Genomic DNA, 27,908 nt, shown 5'->3' with positions numbered 1-27,908 from the left:
GAGGTTCTCATTAGACTAAAGGAGGCCTGGGTTCTTGCTACATTAGCTTTTGTTGCTAGTAAAAAAATAATTGCAATCAATGGAAGGTCTATGTTACAGAAATCCAAAGACATTTGCACCTTTATCACTGAACAATTGACTTTTTTGTAACATTTAGCCCAGGTTCACATTGAGGGTGGATTTGAAATCTTGCCAGTTCAGCTGTACTGGCATGATTTCAAACCGGCAATGCAGTCCAACTTCTTGGGGCGATTTGACAGACATCTGTGCAGGTTTATGCACAGATGTCTATTCAAATGGCCCCCGAAGTCGCCAAAAGTAGTACAGGAACTACTTTTGGGAATCTGTGCGGCGCGCGCACTGATTTGGACGGAGGTTTGACATGTCAAATCGCATGCCAAAACGGCCGATGTGAAAGTGGGCTTAATGCAACTGACAGAACTTGCTTCAGTAGCGAATTGTGCCATCCAAAGCAGCTGTGCCATCCAAAGCAGCTGTTGATGACTATGGCACACTGGGAATATATCTTATGAGCAAATCTGTAGTTGGCTACAAAAAAAGTAAAGAGATATGTACGGTAGCTGCTCCAAATCTACAAAGTTGCCATTGTGGCATAGCTCTACAAGGACATATTGTACTATACTGGTAATATTTTAGGAAAGTCACATAGATAAAAAAAAAAAAAAATTAAAAAATTATCTGTCAGCCATAAAATGGACCTGTCCGCAGGCTTATGCCGCGTACACACAGTCGGACTTTATGGCAGACTTTGCCCGGCGGACGAGATTTCGTCGGACAATTTGATCGTGTGTGGGCTCCAGCGGACTTTGTTTGCTCAAAAGTTGGACGGACTTAGATTTGAAACATGTTTTAAATCTATCCGTCGAACTCGAGTCCGGTCGAAAATTCCGCTCGTCTGTATGCTAGTTCGACGGACAAAAAGCCACGCTAGGGCAGCTATTGGCTACTGGCTATAAACTTTCTTGTTTTAGTCCGGTCGTACGTCATCACGTACGAATTCGACGGACTTTGGTGGATCGTGTGTAGGCAAGTCCGTTCATTCGCAAAGTCCGTCATAAAGTCTGTCGAAAAGTCCGCCGAGCAAAGTCTGCCGTAAAGTCCGCTCGTGTGTACGCGGCATTAGTGTTAGGAATAACAGTACACTCAGGAAAATTGTTCAGCTGAGTTCAGATTGGTAGCTGAAATGGCGATATATTCTTACGATGTATTTTTTGTTACAAATAATAGATGACACTAATGCCGTGTACACACGGGCGGACTTTTCGACCGGACTAGTCCGACGGAACGAATCTGTCGGACAATCCGACCGTGTGTGGGCTTCATTGGACCTTCAGCGGACTTTTTCTGTCGAAAATCAGACGGACTTTAGATTTGGAACATGTTTCAAATCTTTCCCCCGGAACTCCCCCGGACCCAGTTCCTATTGAGAAATCCGCTCATCTGTATGCTAGTCCGACGGATGAAAACCGACGCTAGGGCAGCTATTGGCTACTGGCTATGAACTTCCTTATTTTAGTCCGGTGTACGTCATTACATACGAATCCGTCGGACTTTGGTCTAATCATGTGTAGGCAAGTCCGCTCGTTAGAAAGTCAGTCGAAAGTCCGTCGTAACTCCGTCGAAAGTCCGTCGGAAAAAACGTCAAACTTTTGATACTGAAAAGTTCCGCCCATGTGTACACGGCATAAGACTTCATGACCAGTGTAGATCAGATGTCCCCAAACTTCTTTGATGTCTGCCTGACCATTAATACTCACCCTACCCTTTAACATTACCTAAATTAATGAGGCCACACATAAAATGGAGCACAAATGGCCATAACAGCCTTTTATTAACAAAATAACTTCTTTAAATTAACATTATTTTCACATTAACATCTGAAAAACAAACTAACAGTCCTCAGCCTGATTGGTCTTTGACGGCACCCAGAATTCCAAACTGTTCCACTTATACACTGCGGGACTTTTTACCATAATAGACCTCCAGCCATGACACACCAGCTTGGAGACAACCCACTACCCGCAGTGCAACCATTACCATATTCCATCTAACCTATTTAACTGGAATACAACATAGGGGCACATATCACCAATGAGTCCCCAACACTTCCATCTCTAAAGTATTTTCATACACCGTCAAAAGACCAACCACCGCCACCGCCCTCAAGGGTGACACCTTACCCTTGAAGGCCCCTCCACACCCGCAATGCCCGTTGAATTCCATCCTGTAACCCAAGGGACCATAAATCTATGCCCACCGCAGATAAATGTACACCATCCCCTCTCGGATACAGCCCGGTATCTGACTCCAATTCTAAATGGCGGATGACCATACCCCCATTCCGAATAAAAAAATCGCCCCATCGCTTTATTGACTTTTATGCAAGTTTTGTTGATTCTGGCAACCGACCTCGCCATATACGCCAAGTTGTCAGAGCCACCATGTCGGACCACAAGACCAGCATATTGGGGAAGGCTATACGGAGCCACAGGAATTCAAACTTGACATCCATAATGAGCTCCCTACTGGAATGAACCCCCAGATCGTTTCCACCAACATGGAGTACTAGAATGTCAGATGGCCTGTCAAGGCGTGCAAAACGATGCACCTCAGGCACGACCCTGCTCCACATCATCCCCGGTACCCCTAACCAGTGGATACACCCCTCCCTCCTGGAAATACCCAGCTGCCTGCCATCCGGCCTAACGTCAGCTCACTTAGCCCCCCAAAAAACATATGAGTGGCCCATGATCCAGACAAGGTGTAGCTGCACTCCATCTGAAAGAAAATAACAAAAAAAACACTGGATAACACCAAGCTCCCCATGAATACGCACCGAACATGAAAGAACCACAATATACACCTGCCCTTCATAGGACACCCCCCTGATTACCAATGATTAATCAGCCAACAACTGTGGGCGAATGTAGGTATGGAATCTCCTGGAGTCCCATCTACCAATCCGCTTAATAGCTGCCTCGTCCAGCCCACAGCGAGCGGCCCCTGTGGCCGCCCCGATACGAAAGGTGTGCAAGGTATACAGCTTTTCTTCCAAACCCGCTGCCCGAAAGACCCTTCCTGAAAATGGCTATGAACTGAAACTTGGACAATGGAGACCCATCCCCATGTATCAGAAACGACCCCTCCAGGACCGGGCGCACCTTTAAAAACCCCCGTACCACCCTTACCAGACACACTGGGGAACCAGGCAATGTGAACAGTTGCACCCATGCTCCCTTGCCCACCTGATCTGTCTTGGACTTGCGCAGCAAGACTTTCAACCTGTCCCCACCACAAAGCAGCAAAGCACCATGTGGCGCAACAGCTGTATGACAGGTTGTGACGACACTGAGATTAATGACTTGAACCACTCCCATGTTGTTTCCAAGTTTCGAAGCAACTCACCCCATATTTCCATAGCCAGTACTACCGGAAAAAGCTCCAGGAGCATCATGTTACTGAGAAAACCCGCGTCTAACCAGGAACGCGGCCAAGGTTCCGCACTCCAATGACCCTGATAAAAGGCCCCATAACCAGATGACCCTGCTGCGTCGGTAAACAGCTCCAAGTCAAAGTTACTCACCGGACTAGACATCCATACTGATCTTCCATTATAGTGTTCCAGAAATGTGTGCCATACCCTCAAATCCTCCCGATGTTCCCGATTGAGACAAATAAATTGGGTAGGGGACTTAAACCCTGCTGTAGCAGCTGACAGCCGTCGACAGAAAACCCTGCCCATGGGAATAATGCGACATGCAATATTAAACTTACCCAACAGGAATTGCAGCTTCCGCAGCTGGATCTTGCATAGTCCCAATATCCCATGGATTTCCTTCTTGAGGGCCAACAATTTATCCTCCGGCAACCGACACTCCATGTTGCCCGAGTAGAGAACTATGCCTAAGAAACTGAGCATGGTAGTCGGGCCCTCTCCGTCTTGTCCGCAGCCAATGGAATACCGAACCTACCTGCAATGTGCTGTAACATGGACAAAAGTATCGCACACACCTTAGAAGAAGGCGGCCCCACGCAAAGGAAATCATCCAAATAATGGATGACGGAATTTACCCCCGATACATCCCGGACCACCCATTCAACAAAGGAATTTAACGTCTCGAACAGAGCACAGGAAACAGAACAGCTCATAGGCAAGCAGCGATCCACGAAAATTCGTCCAGCGAACAGCACCCCAGCAGGTGGAAACTGTGCCCCTTTTCTGTAACGGCAAACCCAGCCAAAAGAAGCGTACGAAACCGTACACGCCTCTGGATCAATTGCGTCGTTGACCAAACCTCCCTTCGGGAAAGACAGGTGGTAGATAAGGCGAAACTTGTGCAGTTCCTTCTTAGGCACCACCCTCAGTGGCGAAATCACCAAGTCCAGCAGAGAATTAACCATGAAAGGCCCACCCATGCGACCCAGTGCCACTTTCTTAGCCAGTTTGTCAGTGACCACCACAGGATGCTGTAATGCGGAACGCAAATTCCGCGCCATAGGCGGCACTGCAATCAAGGGACATGGGATCCTAAAACCCTCCAAGAAACCCTCCCTCAGCAGCTGCTGCAGCCTCTCGGTCCAGATATCTATTTAGGAAAGGTTGCATCCTTTCCCCCCTCACCGGCATCTTCCCTCTTTTTTTCAGACTCTCTGGCATGTCCCTTGCCTTTTTTAAAACAACGGGACACGGGATGAGCACCTCTGCACCTGGAGCACCTCTGCACCCAGAGCACTCATGTTTAAAACGGCAGGAACCCCCAAATTTACAAGGTTCCTCGTTGTACTGCCAACAGAAACCCCACTTATTAGTGGCCGTTTGTCCAGGGGAAGCAGCACCACCGACCCCGCCTGTAAAAAACTGATTCGGGGCCCACGCTGAGGACATGAGCCGCATCCAGGGGCTGATGTCCTTGTGGTCCCACCGCAGGGACAACATACTGCCCTAAGCTGCCGAAACCGTTCATTGTACCGCAGCCAAGCAGATCCCCCATAGGCTCTATGAGCCTCGCTGACAGCATCCATATAACAAAAGAGTGCTGAACAGTGCTCAGGGTTCTTCTCCCCAAGGACGCTTGCCATAATGGCAAACACCTGCAGCCAATTGGCGAAAGTCCTCAGAATGAATCTGTACTGCCGCCTTTCCTCATCCTCCTTCTTCGTGTCATTGGGCTTAACCCTATCCAGGTTAAAATTTTCTAGAGGCAGCAAGGAGAAAATCTCTACTCTACGCACTCATTGTTGCAAATCTTATCCCAGATGTCCAGTTTTAAGTGTGCCCCGAATGACCCTTCAAAGCACACATAAACCTCATATTTTGCTGCGTTGGCATTCCGCACAGCATCCACCTTTCCTGTGACATCCTGAGACGATCCGGCCTTATCCCCTGACACCACCACTGCAGCCCCCTGAGCTGGGGCAGATACTATGGGCCCTGTGGTAGAAGGAGCAACCGCCGTACCCAGGGGAAGGGGGGTACCATACTGGGCCCCGTACCAGCACTGCCCTCAACTGCTCCGCCACCCAGCTGGACCCACGGCGACACCTGCGGGGTTGTCCCCACATTTTCCCGGCGAAGCAATGCACTAAATCCCGCAGCCCCCCAATAAATTACGTAGCTGCGCATCCGTACTGGATGTGGCAGGTGGAACACCCGCCACCTGCGGGCCGGACGCAGAGCCCGCCGCTACTCACGGCGTGGCTCCGCCCGCTACTGCCACGCTCCAATCCACTACCCCAACAAGCTACCCAAGACATCTAACAGACTCTAACAGAACTGGTAAATAAGTTAGCAAACTTACCAGGCTGACCGGGGATGCCCTCAACAACCACCACTCCAGAATTCCTCGATGCAGGCTGGCTCCGCGCTTCCTCCTCTTCTGAGCAAGACAGCTCAACCTCCGACTGCACATCTGGCATCTGTTGTTCATCAACTTGAAGCATCCCAGGCAAGGAAGGCCTGGATGCCGTGGGTCGGCGCTGTATTTGGTTCTGCCTCCCAGCACCAGATCCACCCACCGAAGTGTTGCTACGACCGCCCACACGTCCAGGACCCCGGGCCATGGTCTCTGCTTTCCTGCAGCACTTCCCACCCTCTCTCTCCTAGCAGGGGTCATCGCAGACACACCAGAGCCGCCGGCCGCATCAGGTAACAGCCCGGTGGCCATGACGTTGCTTGTCCCACTTCGAGACTCCCCCTTCCTGAGGCGTCAGCAGGGGAAGAGTCCGCAGGCTCCGGACAGTGCCGCTGGGTGGGCGGAGGAGGCGTGCGCACTCATCTTGACACCCCACATTTTCATGGCTGTGTGAATGAAGCCTAAATAATCAGTAAAAACTGGTATTATTGGCATTATTAATAATGTACATCATTTTTACATTGCTTCAGCCAGACCCTGGGCAAACATTTTCTTGCATCACCCCCACGCAATTTCGCCCTCCATCTGCTTTGAAACATACAGGGTATAGACAAAAAAATGTAAATTCTGTCAGTTGACCATGTGGTCTGCACTTATGCTTATCAGATGACGTTTTCTTGGAAACTGTATATGCCGTCATAAACTTTGATACTGTACCTCGCCACACCGCAAATAAATTGGCAACTTCGGTCACAGAGGCACCAGCTAAGCGGGCACCAACAATTTGCCCTCTGTGAAGCTCAGTAAGCTCCGAAATGACTCCATATTATTTGCAGCGCAGACAGTGAATGACGAAAGTGAGGCTTCCCACCTGTTAGCTAGGTGTCCCATCACACAGCGAAAGCAAAAGAATGTTACATCACTTCTGCTTTCAATGCCAAACATGTCATCACTTTCACACCTACAAATCTGGTAGTGTTTCCATATTTTTGTCTAACCCCTGGACAATAAATAGCAGCTAGACTCAAAATCAGTTTATTGCAGCAGATCAGGCAGCGATTGTGACTGGTTACCAGAGGTTGCAGCATATCATTACCACTCACTGACTGGTTGCTAGAGGTTACAGCACATCATTTCTGCTTGCTGATTGGCTGCTAGAGGTTACTGCACATCATTACTGCTCACTGATTGGTTGCTAGAAGTTACTGCACATACTTACCGCTCACTTATTGGTTGCTAGAGGTTACAGTACATCATTACTGCTAACTGATTGATTGCTAGAAGTTACTGTACATCATTACTGCTCACTGGTTGCTAGAGATTTTAGCTGATCACTACTGTTCACTGATTGGTTGTTAGAAGTTCTGTTGACACACGGTTGACACACCACAAATAAAAGATGCTTAAACCAACTAGTAGAATCTGATACTATAAATCAATCAATCAAAACAACAAGAAAAAGAAAAAAAAATTGCAATGCCTGGAATTCATCTTTAACTACTTGCTGACCAGCACAGCTGCGTGAATCACTGTCGTATGTCGGCCGCTTTAAGAAGCTATAGGGGCGATGTCCACCGGTGGCCGTGATGTCCGTCAGCCACCTGCGATCGCTCCTTAAAGAGCCAGAATGGGGATCTGTCGTTGTAAACAGACAGATCCCTGTTCTGACAGGGGAGTAGAGAGAGATCTGCTGTTCCTAGTGATCAGGAACAGTAATCTCTCTCCTCCTCTAGTCAGTACACTGCCCCCACAGTTAGAAACACCTCCCTAGGAAACACCTAACCTCTTGATCGCCCCCTAGTCTTAACCCCTTTCCTGCCAGTGACATTTATACAGTAATCAGTGTCTATTTTTAGCTCTGATCGCTGCATAAATGTCACTGGTCCCAAAAAAGTGTCAAAAGTGTCCGATCTGTCCGCCGCAATGTCACAGTCCTGCTAAAAATCGCAGATCACCGCCATTACTAGTAAAAAATAAATAAATACTAAAAATGCCATAAATCTACTCCCTATTTTGTAGACAATATAACTTTTGTGCAAACCAATCAATATACGCTTATTGTGATTTTTTTAACCAAAAATATGTAGAAGAATACATATTGGCCTAAACTGAGGAAAAAGAAAACATTTTTATAAAAAAATTTGAGATATTTATTATAGCAAAAAGTAAAAGATGTGTTTTTTTTCAAAATTGTCGCTTTTTTGTTGCATGCAGATAGCTTCCTGGCCCAGATTCAAACCAAGTGAGGCAAGTGCCAACCACTAACTTACTGTTCTCCCTATATACCTGTATATACTGACAGTATTATCTGAAAGATCGGTTTCAAATGTTTTGACAGGGGCACAGTTTCAGTGCTTGCCATAGGTGCCATTTTCACTAGATAAGCCTCTGGGTTTGGTGAGTGGGCTCAGTGCGATGAAAAGTACTGCATGCATGGCCAGCAACTGAACTTCATAAGATGTCTGTGTGACATCTTAATAAAGTTTGTTTAACCACTTCCCGCCCGCCCTATAGCGGATTGACGTCCGGGAAGTGGTTGTGTTATCCTGACTGGACGTCATATGACGTCCAGCAGGATAACATGCCGCAGCGCGCCCCCAGGGGCGCGCATCGCGGCGATCGGTGGAGGTGTGTCAGTCTGACACACCGCTACACTGATCTTGGTAAAAAGCCTCCGGCGGAGGCTCTTTACCACGTGATCAGCCGTGTCCAATCACGGCTGATCACGCTGTCAATAGGAAGAGCCGTTGATCGGCTCTTCCTCACTCGCGTCTGACAGACGCAAGTAGAGGAGAGACGATCGGCGGCTCTCCTGGCAGGGGGGGTCTGCGCTGATTGTTTATCAGCGCAGCCCCCCCCTCAGATCACCCCACTGGACTACCAGGGATGCCACTAGGACCACCAGGGAAGGGGCAACGTGGATGGCCAGGTATGTACCCCATGGCCATCCACATGTGCCCAATCTGTGCCAATCAGTGCCCACAAATGGGCACTGATTGGCACTATTATGTCCATGATATGCCCAGATCTGCCCAGCAATGCTCTATCAGTGCCACCTGTCATTGCCCATCTGTGCCACCTGTCATTGCCCATCTGTGCCACCTGTCATTGCCCATCAGTGCCACCTGTCAGTGCCCATCTGTGCCCATCAGTGCCCACCTATCAGTGCCCATCAGTGCCACACATCAGTGCCACACATACGTACTCATCAGTACCACCCATATATACCAATCAATGCCACCTACGAGTGCCCATCAGTGCCGCCTATGTGTGCCCATCGGTGCCACCTATGAGTGCCCATTAGTGCCGCATACCAGTGCCACCTATCAGTGCCCATCAGTGCCACCTATCAGTGCCCATCAGTGCCGCCTATCAGTGCCCATCATCAGTGCCCGTTAGTGCCACCTCATCAGTGCCACCTCATTGGTGCCACCTCATCGGTGCCCATCAGTGCCGCCGTATCAGTGCCCATTATTGAAGGAGAAAGCGTACTTATTTACAAAAAAATTTAACAGAAACAAAGAAAAACTTGTTTTTTTTCGAAATTTTCGGTCTTTTTTTATTTGTTGCGCAAAAAATAAAAACCGCAGAGGTGATCAAATACCACCAAAAGAAAGCTCTATTTGTGGGAACAAAATGATAAAAAATGTGTTTGGGTACAGTGTAGCATGACCGCGCAATTGTCATTCAAATTACAAAAGCGCTGAAAGGTGAAAATTGGGCTGGGCGGGAAGGTGTCTAAGTGCCTGGTATTGAAGTGGTTAAAAAAAAAGGAAATCATCACTGTGCTGATCTCGGCCAAACCGCACTGCACCGCACCCCAGACACTGCATTGCAATGTAGAGGCTGGTGTAAACAAGCCCTAAATAGAATTATAAATGTTAACTAAAACATACAACTGCATAGCAAAATATATACAGCAAAACCAAATTGCATGTAGAGGAATGCCTTGGGAATGGTACCCGTGAAATCACAACTATCACAATGTTAGGTTGTGGTTAGAGAATTATGAATGCCACATATTTTATAGACAATAAGTCCTGTATATGTTTCTTTTTAGGGTCAAAATATTCTGATGGGTCCTCTTTGCTGGAAAAGTTTGATGATTCAGTGTCACCAGGCCAAACTTATACCTATAGTTGGGACATCACAGAAAACATGGGGCCCAAAGAAGATGACCCTGACTGTCTTACCAGTATTTACTATTCTGCAGAGAACATGGTGCAAGATGTGAATGCTGGATTGATTGGCTCATTGCTGATATGTAAAGAAGGTAATCTGAGTTTTCCAAAGATTAAGCTTGCTTCAGTATCAGACTCTGACATACTATAGACTAGGTACAGTCCATCAAAAGCCATATATGTGAAAAGTAGTGTCTTTTTAACTGGTACACGTGAATATATTTTTTTTTCATTAGATCAGTATTTCTTTACATACCTTGCATCTGGTAAAGGTGTTATACCATGCAAAATTGTTATAAAAAATGGAGTAAGGAAAATAATGGAGATGTTACCCATAGTTTTAAATCAGAAGGCTGCTGTCACACAAAACATAAAGCAAAAATAGATTTTTCTACAGCCTTTAAACCCCCCCCCCCCCCTGTATTTAATTCTAATCATATACTAGGACCACTTTAAAGCGGAGTTATGCTAAAAAAAAAAAAAATTAAAGTCAGCAGCTACAAATACTGCAGCTGCTGACTTTTAATAATTGGACACTTACCTGTCCCAGGGTCCAGCGATGTGGCATTGTAACTGTGGGGGCCCGGCTGTGGCTTCACAGCAGGGCACCCACAACGTATGCGCGAGCCACGCCATGTGCCATGACTGGCCAGGCAATCACCTGAGACCTGTGATGTGTCCCAGATGATTGCCTAGAGGGAGGGGGAGAGGTGATCTCCCTTCTGGTGCCGCAGTGCGCCGGGAGGAAGTGGGAGCTGGAACCCTCTGAAAATAATCTTTACGCAACTGTGTGCATTGTTCTATAGACAACCACGAACATGTGTTCACATCGGTAAAAATGTGGGGTTCTTTATACCCGTGTGCAAGACACCTTATAGTATTTCATTTTTAAAACATATTTTTTTTAAAAACTTGAGTATTTCATATTTGCAACACGCATGTGGTGCTATGGGCTACTGTTCCACATAGTAATTAGGCTGACCTTAAAAAAGAGCTATAGACAGAACTTATTTTTTCCATTTTGGATAGAGTAAGGAAGAGTTACTTGCCATCTGTGTACCACTGGGGAGATTTCCCTTCACTTCCTGTCCCATAGCCAAAACAGGAAATGAGGGGAAATCCCCCCAAAGTGTGGGAATACCTGTTATGATGTTATGTCCTCTGCTCTTAGGAAGTCTGAATGATGATGGAACTCCAAAAAACTTTAACAAAGAGTTTGTGCTGTTGTTTGCGGTGTTTGATGAAAATAAAAGCTACCAGGAACTTCCATCAAAGACGGAGAGGCCAGTAATGTACACAATCAATGGCTACGTGAAGGGAACTGGGCCAGGTATGAATTTGCACTTTGCAGCACTTTCCATTCAATATTTTCTGAGGTTTTTTTTAACCGCCCCAATACCAGCAGGTTTCTTAATTTCTCACAAATTGTGGAAAAAATAAATAATACATATATAATATAATATAATATACAAGAAATAAAACATTGGATGTCTTCTTTTCAAAAAGAGGTTATTTTGGATCATTATTATTTGATATGTTTTGTAACAGGAAGAAAGAAAAGTTTTTTTAATTTTTTTTTCTCCTTTATATACTAAAAAAAAATAAAACCGCAATAGTTCCTAAATATCACCAAAGAGTAGCTGTCAGTCAAACAATCACAGCACTGAAAACTAAAAAATGGCCTGGAAAATAAGGGGTGTAACATACTGGTATTTAGGTGGTTAAGCTGTTCAAAATATATTGACATTTAGGATTATGTACAATTTACTTGTTTTGTTTAGTTTTCTTGCAAATGTTGGTGGGCCACTAATTAGTGTACCTGAGAATTGGGAGGAGTCAACAAATGTGGGTGTTTGTTTTATATTGTTGAAGTTGAATGACCACAGACTTAACGTGTTTCTAAAGGCTCAAGGTTTTTTACCTTAATGCATTCTTTGCATTAAGGTAAAAAACCTTCTGTGTACAGCTCCTCCCCAGCCCCCTCCCCCCTTATACTTACCCGAGCCCCATCTCGATCCAGCGCTGTGCATGAGAGCAGCAGCTCTCCTGGGTCTCTTTCTCCTCATTGGCTCACACAGCAGTGACCAACAAGCCAATGAGGGAAGAGCAGGGGCAGGCCCAAGTCACATTGCGTGTGTAAATGGACACACGAAGCGCAGCTCAGGAGTGAGCCTTGGGGACACTGGGCAGGGGGCACTAAGGACTTGCAAAGGTAGCAGTCAGCACTACAATCTAACAGAAATTGTATACCAGATAAATAAATAAAATAAAAAGTGCAGCACTATATATAGCTAATTATCAACACAAATAAATGGTGATACTAACAAATACACACAAAGTGAATTATGCAACAATAATATGTGTAATAAGTCCGGAAATGGAACCTTCTACACCAAAAAATGTAGAGGAGAAGACAGAAATAATAGTGTAACCACAGTGTGGTAAAACAGTCCAGATAATAAGAAGACAACAAAAGTTTGTTCCAATAGTGTTTATAAGAGACAATTCATATCAGCTTAAGGAGTCACCATGGCGTGTGCATCCACCACTCAGGAGAGAGTAAACACGCTTACCAGAAACAAGTTCAAATGAGCATGAAGAAGTAATAATCAGGATGATGGTCAAAGGGATGATATCCAGGGGTTTGACACCAAGGTACTCCTCACTGACCAACCTTCTCGGTAAATCAAAGACTCTAACGTTAATAGAAAACAAGAGACCTCCACATAGTGTAAAAGCATCTTACAATGAGTTTATTAAAAGGTAGAAAACTTACACAAATTCCAGAATAATAGGCATCAATGAGATATCTTTATAGTGTGATCACATAGGTATTAGAAAGGGTGCAATAACATGGAGTGGACTCATCCAGACCCGACGTGTTTCATCCACAAAGACTTCAACTGGAGTACGAGTCAAAATCCATTCATTGCGCATTATTATAGACAGAATATTTATTCATAATTCACAAACCTGTGTGCGTTATGCGATATCACACCAACCTGGAGCCATGTCTGTCATGGCGTCCTCCGTGCATTCCATGTCTCTATCTGGGAATCAGCAGCATGCGGGCGGCGCCTCGATATGATTAGACATGCGTAATCCAAATCAGTGATCTTGTGATTATACGAATGAACACACATGCGCCATTCAACAGATAGTACGTGGCAAATTTATCCCCCATGGCGACGCCCCTCTGCTGTAAGTAGAACACATTCTCAAACCATTGCACAGAGCAGATAAATATAACATGTTTGTTTGTTTTTTTTTTTAATCTTTCCTTTAGAAACACTTTAAGGCAGAAGAGAGTAATGTTTATCCACAAGGCACTTCCCAAAAGTAATATAACATGTACTTACAGATCACAGAATGCCAAAGGAGAAGTTCCCTTGGAGGACTTATGGTGTTACGCATAACACTGTAGTTTCCTAAAGTCCCTGCAGATATCTTGTTGCCGGTTGGAGACTGTTCTGAGAAGTGTCATAGGAAATACTTGTAATGGGAAACCTATTCTTTCCCTCCTCGACAGATATCTCCCCCTTTTGCTACTCCTACTCTCTCCCTAATCAGCCAGGGCTCTGTCCCTATCCTACTCCCACACTGCTGGTACAACAAAAAACGCAGGATCTCCTACTTAAAGTGGAGCTCCATCCAAAAGGGGAAGCTCCACTTGTTTGCTTCCTACCCCCCCCCCTCCTCCGCTGCCACATTTGGCACTTTTTGGGGTGGAGCATGTACCTGTTCCCCTAGGGAACCGACAGTGAAGCCGCAAGGCACACAGCAGATAGAGGACCAGCATCAACAGGCACTATGCAGAGCAGGACAGATGGATAACTGGATGCAGGGTCAGACAAGCCAAATCAGCAACAGATGATCAGATATGAGCATAAACGGCAGGCAGAGAATGGTCAGGATGCAGGCAGAGGTTGGCAACAGGATAACAGGCAGATATAACAAAGTCTTAAGGCAAGCCGAGGTCAGGACAGGTGGGAGCAAGCGTGGTCAGGATATGCCGGGTCAAACATAGGAATAAATATACAGAGCAAGAGCACAGGAACACGGGTAAACTGTAGATCAAACTGCAATACACTAGTGCATCTGCTGCCCTTATATAGGCCATTTGTTTGCCTGGGCCTGGCAAGATGGGCACCTGCAGGACGGCATCTGTGCATGCGTATCTGCCTTTGCCTAGGTACTTCGGCTGTGCTTTGACCAGCACATCCCTGACAATAGCTTAGTAGAACAGAGGAGCTGGCAGTAATCTTTCTTTGACTTTACAACCACTTTAAATCAGGAAAACAACTATATTACTACTTGATTGATGATCCTAGGTAATGAACCTATTGGGAAAATTACATTGAAGATTTGTGGAGCCTGTGCAAATGATTGACATGCTGAGGCACCCACAAAACCATATTTCAAACAATTTTCTGAAATGCAGTTAGATTTACTTGTCCAGTATGCTTTTTCTATGTACTTGTTATATTTAAAACTCTTTTTCAGATTTTGAAGCCTGCGTTGATGACAAAATCAGTTGGCATCTATTAGGCATGAGCTCCAAACCTGAAATCTTCTCAGTTCATTTCTTTGGCCAAACCTTGAATGATGATCATCACACTGTCTCAGTCGTAAGCCTTGCTAGTTCTTCTTCCACCACAGCAAACATGACTGTCACTCAGAGTGGAAAATGGACAATATCATCCCTTAATGGAAAGCACATTGAAGGTTAGAAGTGTATAATTCTGTAACACGTCTGTAAGGAAACTGGAAAATGCTGTAAAAAATTCAGAAGTAACATGTTTACTTTTTAAAAACACTAATAAGCCCCAAATCCAAACTTCAGAAAGTACAAACCCACATGAGCATAAATGTTATTTTCCAACATATATTTATTGATTTTCAAAATTTTAATAAAACATAAAATAACAAAAAAGAAAAACCACACACAATCAATACAAATACAATCGACCTGAATGCATACCAATAACTGAGATCTCCATTATAATTCTAAATACTATACAAAACAACTAAATTGCATTATAATACATCTCCACAATAACCTTCTATACACAAAAAAAAAAGCATGTATAGCATAAATGTTGTTAAGGGTTTTTGCACATAGGCTGGGCATACAATTGAAATGTTTCTATTTTTTTTAAAACGCTTGTACACTGGTAATGGCAAGCTGTACTCTGCCTCTGGGCTGCCTAGGCTGAAGAAATATGCCTGTGGTTATGCTGAACAGGCTTAGGTGGCACATGTACAAGAACCCTAATGCCATGTACACACGACCAGACTTTTCGACCGAACTGGTCTGACGGAACAAATCCGTCGGACAATTCGATTGTGTGTGGGCTTCATCGGACCTTTGCTGTTGAAAAATCTGACGGACTTTATAAATAGAACATGTTTCTTTTCCGATGGACTCGAGTCCGATCGAAAAATCCGTTCATCTGTATGCTAGTCCGACAGACAAAAAACAACGCAAGGGCAGCTATTGGCTATGACCTTCCTTATTCCAGTCCGGTCATACGTCATCACGTTCGAAATGATTGGACTTTGGTGCGATCGTGTGTAGGCAAGTGTGATTCGTTGGAACTCTGTCGGAACTCCGTCGAAAAGTCCGGTCGTTTGTACACGGCATAAGAGTCCCCTTGATTGAGGTTATTTTATTTTCCAACACATGTATCTGTTAATTTTGGCTATAGCCTGACTGAAAAATTGTATGGTATAACAGAAACATACTGTTAAAATTTTGTTAACATTTTACATGGTCAATAAAGTCTAAATCCACCCCAAATGTATCTTTTAATTTTGGGTGTGTGCTGGTGGATTTCATCACCAAATGGCCACTTAAACCCTATTGCTGACTGTGAGGCAGTGTCTTAGTATTTGTCAGCCTGCAACTGAAAGTGCTGTTAGGGCTTCTTTACAATTGTGATCTAGGGGTGGTAAAAACAGGTGGTTGTTTTTTTTATCACCCCTCTATTGCCCCCTTAATCTTCAAAGGTAGCTGAAAAGGTACAGTATGTACACATGCCATAGACATGGCAAAAATGATCCTCTGTCAAGCTCAGGTGGCAGTACCATGACCCATTTAAGTGAATAGAACTATGCCGCAGCTGCCCTGCAACCATCTGCAATGGACACAATAGAAATGCAATAGTGTTCGCAGATCTTTTTTCAGAGAGGTGGCAAGAGCTACTACTAGTGTCAGACCCTGTTCACACTAGAGCATTTTTCAGCTCGAAACTCGATGCTCAGAAATGCTCAACAAGCAAAATTCATTTCAATGGCCCCTGTTCACATTTGAGAATTTTGTCATCTGTAGCAAAACGCCTGTCACTCAAAAAAATACATGTGCTACTTTTCAGGCAGATTTGAGCATTTTCAGCCAAAAATTCTGACTGAAATCAAACCTGAAATGGTGAACGGGGAAACACAGTGAGCTGCATGCGAAGATAGTGTGAAGCCAACCTGAAAGTTGGCTTCATGTTGCAATCTGATTACACAGTTTCTGTACAATCTCTTTTAGATTTGCCAACAGCTACGCAATGTGAGTCCTGTAAATGGTCCTTTCCCTACACATTTGGTAAATCTAAAGGAGTTTGTACAATCAGATTACATGGCCAGTTTTACATATATGAGAATGTATTAAAAAGTTTTGTTCAAAATCTAATTTTTTCCAGCTGGAATGCAGGCCTTTTTGAATGTTGAAACATGTACTAATAAACAACGCAGCAAAAAACCTGTTTACCAAACGCGATATATTACAAGCTGGGATCACTACATAGCTGCAGTTGAAGTTGATTGGGATTATACCTATCGTCGTTTGGAGGACCCTGAAAGGTAATATTCTCTGCACATTCATGAATATGAAACTGATGGTTCTAAACTGCAGGGTCTATTGATAGGAAAATTTTTTATCAGAGGCACTGGGATGCAAGTTTTTGTAGTGTTGGCAACACTACGAAACCTGATAAATTGTGTATTGTGTCTAGGTGTTGGATAGGTATGAGAGAAACGTAAATGGCTTTCAGCCTGACATAGCGGAGCTTCACAAGTATCTATGAAATATTGACTAAATGCATGGCACTGCAAAGCTTTAACCTTTCCAGTTAAGCCACATCCCATTTCCACACATCTATCACATGGGGAGCTTTGGTGTTAATTCACCGAAGACAAATATACTGTACTTTACAAAAGACGTTGCACTTTGCAAGGGCATTATCCCCAGAGCTTAGTGTATGAGGTGAAGCTCTGCTGACATCATGCAATCACATGGATAGCAAAACGCTGTTATTTTTCCTTGTACGTGATTTGGTATTTTCTGCAAAGTGAAAATGCACTACATTCATAAGCTGTGGGGGAAATTCTCTTGCACAATGCAACTGCTCCTGCAAAGTGAACAGCTTATTGGCCTTTGGTAAATCAACCCCTTTATGTTCCAAAACACTGGGGTTAATTTAGTAAGAGCAAATTAGTTGTTCATTTTGCAAGGGAATTAGCACTTTGCAAAGAAATTTTCCCCAGAGCTTAATAATTGTGAAATTTCACTCGTAAAATCTACCCAACCAGATGCAAGGAACATAATTGGATGATGAAAGTCAGCAGAACTTAATCACATTCACTAAGCTCTGGAGAAAATTCCCTTGCAAAGTGAACAAACTGTTTGCCTTTAGTAAATCAACCTCACTGTGATTTCAGTGTAGGGGCTACAGCTCTTTCATCTTTTAAGCAGGAAAAATAATTTGTATATCTATAATCTGCTAATCGTTGACATAAGAATTACTAGTAAGGTTGGGTTTTGTGCTTCTAAGACAGATGGGTAACAGAGCATTATTTCTTTTTTTTTTTCAAAAAAAATCTGAATGTGTCAGGATGGGCTACAACTACAATATTATGTTGGTTTTGTTTCTCATGTTTTACCACATAAAGCTGGCCATAACCTGAGTGAATTTCGACCAGTTCCTGATGAACCGGTCACATTTTTCTTCACGTCTACACGTGTCTGCAACCCTCCAAGATGGCAGTGTCCACTACTTTGCCTAACCGTAATTTAACATAGGTGCCCAGAGCAGTCTGGGAATTGTAGTCTCGGAGGAAGACCTTGAACACAGTACAGCTTGGGTGGCAACTACAAGGCCCAAAAGCACTGGAAAGGGGGAGGGATGATATAAAACAAAAAGCCTGGGAAGGAGCCAGGCAGTTAAAGAGAGATGTGCCGACCAGAAAGGTGTGTGTTTAGCTGTGCTGTGTTGAGTCAGGCCAGGCCGGGCTGCACTCAACAGAGCTGTACCAAAGCCAAGAGGTGGACTGCTGAGCTGAACCTGAGCCATGGAGCTAACCCAAGGTTATCATCCAGAGTTGCCGATCAAGTTACATTAATCTTGACCGCTGCTGCTGCATCGCGTTTAAGGGAGCCCCTACTGAACTTATGTGCTAAGCACACGTGCTGTCACCTTCACCTAAGAGTAGCAACTAATAACGCCAGTGACTGGATGACAAATCTGCCATTACACCAGATTGCTGACTTTGATTACACCTTGTACACTTCCACTTGCTGAATAATCCCATAGTGCTATTTCCTCCCAATCCTTCCCATTGCATTGCTCTTCCCATCACTTTGAACGTGTTTATCTTTAGCTATCTGCCTTAAAGGGACATGCCAACCTATAGGTTTAACTCCTCATTTCACTGCTTCTGAACCATAGAAACATTATTGCTTTTGCGCACCAATGTTAAAGAACCCCAACTGAGCCGGCAGAGGATAACTACAAGGAACCTTTTGGACCTGGTTACATACTTGGGGGCAGAACTAGTTTGCTAGTAGTGTATTAAACTCACATGCCTAAGCCTAGCCCACTGGTCTGAGAGCCCTCAAGTAAACCAGCCTGTTGTACCAGTTGTTAGTCCTCCACAGTCACTAGGGGTGTAATCTCTCAGTTTGAGAGCTATTGTTTATGACCTTTGTACTGCAGTACATGCTGAGTCTAGCATTAAAGTTACATGAGTTTATTGCATTACAATAGAACACAATGCAATACAGTCTGCTCATTTTCTAGTGCGTGCCTTCTTTGTGGGACTGCTGGGAGTTCCCAGCCAAGGTATTCTGGTGGTGTCAGCAGGAGTGAGGTTCCGCCTAAAGCCAGAGAAAAAGTAATGGACCCAATAATACCAGTGGCTCCTACGGGGGTAGCGCTACATAAACTGTGTCCACAGCCCTAGGTTTTAATCACTGGGTCACAGAACCTGCAGCTAAGGGTCAAGGGGATAGGGTGCTTCCATTAGTATACCAGTCTCTTCCCAAATATCCCGTCCTTAGCTCTACCCAGCTAGGCACATTCCTAGATGACATCTATTCACAGGTTTTACTGTCACTCACATTCAGAAGATGCTGTCCATGCTCCCAATGCCATATGCACTACGCTACAAGACCTGCTGAAGAATGTCAAAAGCAGACAAGGGGACTGCAGCAGTCCTCACTTGATGTATGCCACTTTTCCTGGGGATGCAGCCCTGCACAGGGCCCTTTAAATCAGCTCAGTACTGGATTACATCTTTGCAGCTCTGGGGTGTCCTGTTCCCATAACACAAACTAACTGAGCCCCACCCACAGCTGGCATTTATATAGGCACTAACTCCACCTGTTACATTACCACAGGAGGAATTTCTCTAAAATAAGAGTTAACACCTGCTTACAATATTATTTTTACCATGTCATAATGACAACAGAGCCATCTAGTGGCAGGCAAACTAACTGCACCTGCCAACAACAACATTGTCATTACCATTGTAATACTATTTGCAATAGTATCAGTATTATATCCGAGATGAACAGTTGCAGATAGACAAGCTTGAATCTTTTAGACTTTAGCTGGTTTCTACTGATCTGCGTTTTTAATACAGTATTACACATAACATGATATGCATCAAAAAACTTAAAAAAAGGAGGATTAACACATTAACTTAACAGATCATACCGTATGTCTTAATTTTTGGTGTAAAAAATGTTATTTACTTTTAGTCAGATTACACATGACAGTGTTTCATATTTAGCAGGTAAAGCTGTATACAAATTCAGGACTAATGCTGGGCTTTCCTATTAGATAGCCCAGCAAGTATTACATGTTCATTATTAAAAGATGGATTCTTGTACAAGCCATAAAAATAACTGAACAAAATAATTTACAAACATCTAAACTTTCAAAGAAGTATATAGAATTAATCATAACCACTATAGCTGACATTAAGATAGGACATGTTAAATATGAGTGACCAAATCGTAGTGGTGGATTGGGGCTCAAATCATTTGCATATTTGAACACTGGGAATGAGTAAAGAAAATAAATGTGACTGACACATCTGTTCTTTGTATATGCCTTTTTTAGTGCACCTTGTCCCCAAACCTATAAAAAAGTAATCTATCAGCAATTTACGGATGGCACTTTTAAAACTGCAACTGAACCTGAACGATCAAGAAGGGAACTTGGACTTATTGGGCCTGTCATTCGAGCTCAGGTTAAAGACACAATTATGGTATGCATTAATGGCTATGCCATTTATTCATAAACTTTTTAAATGTGTAAATGTAGAAATCAAGAAAACAAGGAAAACCTTTGTGGTTTTTAAGGTATAGTTTTGGATAGAATGTTAAAGGGTTAGAAGTCTGGTGTCTATTTAAGATAGGACACGTTGTCTTTCCTTTCTTTTCTAACCCTTTCGCTAGCCTACCTTTCTTTTTCCTTTGTTATACTCCTTGCTCTTCGTCAGGTTCATATAGCATCACTTTTAATTATATTTCATGTTTCTATGACGTCATTAACCATTGGAACTTCCTCTTACTTGAAATATGAGAGCGACAATTCCTTAACGCTTCTTTTATTTAAAACTTTAGATATTCTCAAATTATAATTTTATTGAGATTCCATTATTCTATCATAGTCTATGTTTAGACATTTTTGCTTTCTTAACACTATAGGAAATGTCTCTCTGAGTTGACAATGTTTTGTTTAAAGTAAGAGACAACTTTATCTTTTGTCATATTATAATGTTATACTGTACCTTACTATTGTATATTCCTGTATTGCTTTTGAACCTGTTCCCTGACTTATAAAACTTCAATAAACAAATTTGACAAAAAAAAAAAAAGATAGTACACGTTGTATTTATGCACCATAAAATCTTATTAAAATAACTCTTGCTAAAAGTCTAAACAAATGAATATCTAATGTGCCCAATATTTCCATGTGTTTCAGGTTGTATTTAAAAATATGGCTAGTCAGCCTCACAATATATATCCACACGGAGTGTCATTACAGAGGATCTTTAAAGGCTACGTACCTGACCTTAAAGGTTTGTATTTTGTGTCCATGTCACATGCTGTCCGAAAATACTGTTGTTTTCTTTTTCTCTGTGAAGTAAGGTTCTATCTCAATACTGTTTCTTTAGTTTTTTGTTTTTTTGAGTTGAATGATAAGGTTGGGAACCCTGCATAAAATTTACTGATGTCTAACAGCAACTGGAAAAACTTTCCCCAGCTTCTTACAATAACAGACTGATCTATGTTTTTATATAAGTAAAATAAGCGCTCACTATTATCAAGCTTAATATACTCCTAAAGTCACAGTCCAAAAATGTCCTTCAAAAGGATTTCTAAATTTCCCAAGTCCAATGTAGGTCAATGTAGGACATTGGACTTGGGAAAGTTAGAAATCCTTTGGAAGGACATATTTGCACTGTGAATTTAATGCCCTGTACACATGGTCGGATTTTCTGATGGAAAAATTGCAATCGGATTGTGTTGTCGGAAATTACGATCGTGTGTGGGCTCCATCTGACTTTTTCCGTCGGAATTTCCAACAAACAAGTTTTGAGAGCAGACTATAAAATTTTCTGACAACAAAATCCAATCGGTTAAATTCCGATCGTGTGTACACAAATCCGATGCACAAAGTGCCACGCATGCTCAGAATAAATTAGGAGACGAAAGCTATTGGCTACTGCCCCGTTTATAGTCCCGACGTACGTGTTTTACGTCACCGCGTTCAGAACGATCAGATTTTCCGACAACTTTGTGCGACCGTGTGTATGCAAGACAAGTTTGAGCCAACATCCGTCGGAAAAAATCCATGGATTTTGTTGTCGGAATGTCCGAACAATGTCCGACCGTGTGTACAGGGCATAAGAGTATATTACATAGTTACATAGTTAGTCGGGTTGAAAAAAGACACAAGCCCATCTAGTTTTATAAATAAGTTTAAAAATAGTGAGCGCTAATTTTACTTATTTGTTATTTCCCCATTGGGTTGTGGGGTTCTTTCAGATGCTGCTATAACCTCGGGGTGGACATTACTATAGCCCAGTGATCTAAGTTTTTGTTTGAACAGCCTGGTTCAACTCAGTGGAGTGCACTCCTAAGGAGTATTAAGTAGCAGACAGGTGACACCTGCTTTTTGGCGTCTCTTGTCCTCCATAAGAATATATAGAGAATGTGTGTACCAGAGAGAGGAACCAGGAGGTTCAGCTCACAGCAGAGTCCTGGCTGTCATGTTGTGACAGGATGGAGTGAGGTTTTCCCCTCAGAGTAAAAGATAGTAAACTTTGGCCCTGTACCTCACTGCAACAAATACGTTGTACCTGATCCGCTCATTATGGAAACCAGTAATAAAGCAGATTTACTCACAAGTTCAAATAGAAAATACATATTTCAGTCCAAGGTGAGTACACGAAAAAACTCTTACTGAAACTTAGCCTCTAGTAGAAGAATTACACTCAGGTGGCTACTTCAAGGGAAAAACAAGACTTCATCCCATGCATCTGACTACAGGCTTTGTGCAAACACTCAGACAATTGGCCCTAGCACATGTATGTGACCCTGCCACAAGATCATGAATACATCTCAAGTAAATTTTAGCATTATTTTACCCACACATACAGAGTGGGCACATATCCACATGTTGGGCAACCTGTCACTTTGCCCATCAAATATTCCTTGACTTTCTCAACTCCACTTCCAGGAACAAGTTCCTTTGGACAGTCCTCCCATACCAACTATGACAAGGAACTTTTACATTGTACCTCCTTATTTGACCATCCCTAGTTCCCAATACATAAAATACAATTAATGAATAAAATCCCAATATTTCTTCTTATCCAAATTAAATCTTCTAAATAATTAATATGCTTTGGACTTATGCATTTATAAACAAGCAGCATTCAAAATGTAAGGAAAATAATATGCCTATTTGTATGTATAATGCTTAGTGGTCCTTTGTGATGATTATATCAGCTCAGAGATAGAGGTATACAGAGTCTGTATATGCCTCTAAACATTGTATTCCAAGCAGTCAGACCAGTATAGTTACCTCTCAGTGAAGAAAAAAATAATCACTGGACATATTAACCAGTTACAAGATTTATGTGCCTACGTTGTTTTTCTCCATATGCCCAGAGATACAAAGAAAATAACCCCCAATACTTAGAGTGTGTGTATAGTTTTTTTTATTATGTTCATAGCTAAACATTGCAAAAGATAAAGTTTGAAAAAAAAAATTTAAGTTAGGCAAATATTAAATATAACTTAGTTATAATAGTAATTCATATTTACCATTTAAGCCAGTGGGTGATACTCTAGGTTCCTCTTTATGCCGCGTACACACGGTTGGAATTTCCGCCAAAAAATGTTTGATGTGAGCTTGTTGTCGGAAAATCCGACCATGTGTATGCTCCATCGGACATTTGCTGTCGGAATTTCCGACAACAAATGTTTGAGAGCTGGTTCTCAAATTTTCCGACCACAAGTTTTTCCGAGCGTGTGTACACAATTCCGACGCACAAAATTCCACGTATGCTCGGAATCAAGCAGAAGAGCCGCACTGGCTATTGAACTTCATTTTTCTTGGCTCGTCGTACGTGTTGTATGTCACCGCGTTCTTGATGTTCGGAATTTCCGAGCGTGTGTACACAATTCCGACGCACAAAATTCCACGTATGCTCGGAATCAAGCAGAAGAGCCGCACTGGCTATTGAACTTCATTTTTCTTGGCTCGTCGTACGTGTTGTACGTCACCGCGTTCTTGATGTTCGGAATTTCCGACAACATTTGTGTGACCGTGTGTATGCAAGACAAGTTTGAGCCAACATCCGTCGGAAATAAATCCACGGTTTTGTTGTCGGAATGTCCGATCGTCTGTACGTGGCATTACAGTACAGTTTGTCCAGGATACCAGCGCTTTTCTGAGAAAGCCTATGTTACCGAGTTCAAATGTTACATGCAGCTGATATAGCCAGAAGAGAGACCAATCACACATTTTTCCTGCTCCGCTCATTAGGCTGTGTACATTATTTGCAATAAGCAGAAAGGGAGCAGCTGGTGCTAGGCTTTCTTTTTAAAACACCATTACAATCTGCAAATCTGTTATAATTCCCTAGCTGTTTGTGTAGTGCAAGATAAGTTATTTATCTAAAGGACATTCAGTGTTGTTATAATATGCATGTATTTACTAGGTGAGGAGATGCAGAATAATACAGTTATGCCTGGTGAAACAGTCACCTACTACTGGACAATTTTGGAGAATGATGAGCCTACAAGAAATGATCCTCAATGTTTGACAAGAATATATCACAGTACTGTTAACATTTTGAAGGATATGGCATCTGGGCTGCTTGGAACACTTCTAATTTGCAAGTCAATGTCATTAAGTACCAGAGGATTACAGGTAACATTTGGCACACATTTATGAATGAGGAAACATAGAAAAGTTGGGAAATAACATTTGAATTAAAATAAAAGTTCTTACTGGTAAACTGTAGATTAGAATATAAAAGATCACAAAATTATAGATTCATACCAGTACCCTCTGGTCTGTTTTCTGATTTAAATATCCATTTGTATATGAAAAGTAAGAAACACATGTTCTGTAACACTATAATATTACAAAATATAAACTACTATATTTAGGCTTTTGCTTAAATAAAAATCCCAAAAGATTTACTATATATCAGTCTCCAGTAGCCTCTGGCATACAAACAATATTTTTGACCCACTTGGTGGATTCACAAAATTAATTGTGTTTATAGACAGTGATTATAACTTTACAAATGGGATTACAGGTTTGCCAGCTGGTGGTAGTTTAACTGAATTCAAAGAGCGCTCAGGGCAAACCATTTGGGACGGCTAAGAATCTTAGTCCACAATCTGAAAAGGCCCTGACTGTTTGACATGAGAAGACTTAGAAGAGATTTTAAAGATCTGTAGGCTTTATTTTTCAAAGGTATTTATTAACATGCTGGGTGATATAACTTCTGGTCTAAGTTGCCCTTTGGCGTTTTATCAGCCACTTTAGGAATGACCTTGGTGCAGTAATTTTAAGACACAATTGTTTCTTTTTTCTTTTTCATTAAATAGAAAATATTTTTTCTTTTCAATGTTTTTTTTTGGGGGAGTAAAGAAAACAATGTACATTATACTTATACTGACTTATATTATGTATATGGGAATGTTTGATCATTCTTTGAGAAGCGCATTTGTGAGGTCAGGCACTGATGTGGACCTGAAGGCTTGGCTTACAATCTCCGCTCTAATTCATCCCAAAAATCTGACAAACCACTGATGTCTCCATAAAGACAGCCTGGCACAGGCACTAGTAATAAAGAAAAACATATATTTTTTTTAAAAGTAAATATAATGAAAAGAGTACAAAACCACTTAAAAGACTTCTCTGCACGCACATACATACAGGTACATTTGGATGCATGTACATGTGTAAATTAGTTTTGCATGACACATATAAGATATCCCCACGTGCACAATTATTTTTGGCCATCCAAAAAGTTAATAAATTGTTGCCTTTTTACAATATGGAGTATCACAGTTTGTCAATTACAAATCATTTTGAGGCTGTATATTTTTGTTCTTTATTACCTTAAAGTGATTGTAAAGTCTTGTTTTTTTCCCTATATAAATAACAAACATGTTATACTGAACTGCTCTGTTGCAGTGAATTTGCACAGAGCAGCCCGGATCCTCCTCTTCTCGGGTCCCTCTTCTGTGCTCCTGGCCCCTCCCTCCTGTTCAGCGCTTGCTATGGGGGCACCCGAGCCAAGTCACAGCTCCCTATGTCCACTCAGACACGGAGCCCTGACCCAGCCCCCCCCCCCTCTCTCCTGATTGGCTAGCTGACTTCGATTGACAGCAGCGGCAGCCAATGGTGCCGCTGCTGTGTCTCAGCCAATCAGGGAGGCATAATCTCAGACGGCTGAGACACTCATGGACATCGCTGGACAGAGAGGGACCTCAGGTACGTATTAAGGGTGCTGAGGGGGGCTGCTGCACACAGAAGGCTTTTTACCTTAATGCATAGAATGCATTAAGATTAAAAACCTTCTGTCTTTACAACTCCTTTAACACAGTTTTTTAATATTTTTTAACCATTTGAAGAATGCATCATATTCAGGTGTATAAAAAAATGAGTGTGTTTATTCTATAATATTTTGATTTTGTAAATATTTGCACAAATATGGCATGGCATAAAAAAATGAAACTGTCCACTTTTAGATAGAAATGAAATGAAAGAAGACATCACCCATTATATAATGACTAATATATATATACTTTGGGGCCCTATTTCTATCAGTCTCTGCCTATTGGCTTTTATTTGACTTTGCATTACAGGGATCTATATTTAGATCAGTATTAATTGCCTACTTCTCCCACTTAGGAAAAAGCAGACGAAGAGCAAGTTGCAATGTTTGCAGTGTTTGATGAGAATAAAAGCTGGTACTATGAAGTCAATAAGCAAAAAACTTGTAGCTGGATGCTTGCCAAAGACCCCAAAACTCTCTATAGTTCCTATGTTATCAACAGTAAGTTACATTGGATTTTTCATTTTATTAAAGGTGAAGATCAGGATAAGCAAATATTGTCCAAATACAATAGGCATGTGTATTCCTCCTTCAGTCTTGATGTGTTTTGTGTATTTCTTTCAGAACTGTGTAGTAATCCAGATTGAAATGTTGCCTCTGTGCAGAAGCTTCCTGTAATAAAGACTGGTCAATGCTACTCTCTCTCCTTGTGCAGTGTGACTGGTCTTCTATCCATCCCCTCCTGTAGTTTTATGAAGGGAGCAAATGAGTAGGTGGGTTCCAGCACAGCAGGAGAATTCTAGGTGTCTCAGTCCTTTGGCCCCAGGTGTGCTTTGGCCCCTAGTCTGCCCTGAGGTCCCCGCACATAGGAGTCTTGCAGTGGCTCTGTCTCTTGGCTCTGACCCTTACAGGGTGCAGTGCTTCTCTCTTTCTCTCTGACTCAATCTCTCTCAGCCCCCAGCAACCTCAGTAGCAGCTCCATCCGCTCTCGCATCCAGCCCCAGTCTGCCCTGAGATCCAGTGGTTTGCCTGCAAAAACACTGTCCTCTCCTTCCTTGATGTGCAGAGATATGTGGGTATTAAAATCTGCTTCTTCACTAGCCCATATAGACTTGTATTGAGCTGTGTTTGTTGTGGACTACATGCCCCAGTGTCCTTTGCTCCATTGTGTCCTTCTCCCCTGATTGGATCTGATCTTCCATTGCCAGGGGGAGGGGTAGAGAAGCATAAGTGAGTGGATGGGGGGGTTGAACCCAAAACCTGCTCTTATTCTCAGTGCAGTGGCAGTGTGTGGGGGGGGGGGGGACAGCCCACAGCCTGTCTGCTCTTGCTCACAGTGAGGAGGAGGTGAGCAAGGAAATCCTTACACAGAGCTGCATAGCGGACAGCAGGGGTGGAGAAAGCCCGTAGCACAGCTGCTCCTGTCACTCTTCACAGAGGAGAGGATGAGTGGAGGATCACACAGCCGGCTGCACACGCCTACACTTAA

At 42.8% G+C, this 27,908-nt stretch overlaps 1 protein-coding gene across 1 annotated transcript in view; it reads left to right on the top strand.

Moving 5' to 3' along the window:
• The window catches only part of F5 (coagulation factor V), a 164,785-nt gene that overhangs the window by 37,789 nt on the left and 99,088 nt on the right, over positions 1 to 27,908 (top strand). Inside the window, exons 4-11 of the mRNA XM_073616258.1 lie at positions 9,934 to 10,146; positions 11,226 to 11,384; positions 14,558 to 14,779; positions 16,744 to 16,903; positions 20,446 to 20,593; positions 21,313 to 21,409; positions 24,563 to 24,774; positions 26,776 to 26,920. Coding sequence (XP_073472359.1) covers positions 9,934 to 10,146; positions 11,226 to 11,384; positions 14,558 to 14,779; positions 16,744 to 16,903; positions 20,446 to 20,593; positions 21,313 to 21,409; positions 24,563 to 24,774; positions 26,776 to 26,920 — 1,356 coding nt within the window. The remainder of the gene's footprint in view (positions 1 to 9,933; positions 10,147 to 11,225; positions 11,385 to 14,557; positions 14,780 to 16,743; positions 16,904 to 20,445; positions 20,594 to 21,312; positions 21,410 to 24,562; positions 24,775 to 26,775; positions 26,921 to 27,908) is intronic.

This window comes from Aquarana catesbeiana, linkage group LG02 (genome assembly GCF_042186555.1).
Source record: "Aquarana catesbeiana isolate 2022-GZ linkage group LG02, ASM4218655v1, whole genome shotgun sequence".
Classification (NCBI taxonomy): Eukaryota; Metazoa; Chordata; class Amphibia; order Anura; family Ranidae; genus Aquarana; species Aquarana catesbeiana.
This window is presented reverse-complemented; position numbering and strand designations above follow the sequence as displayed.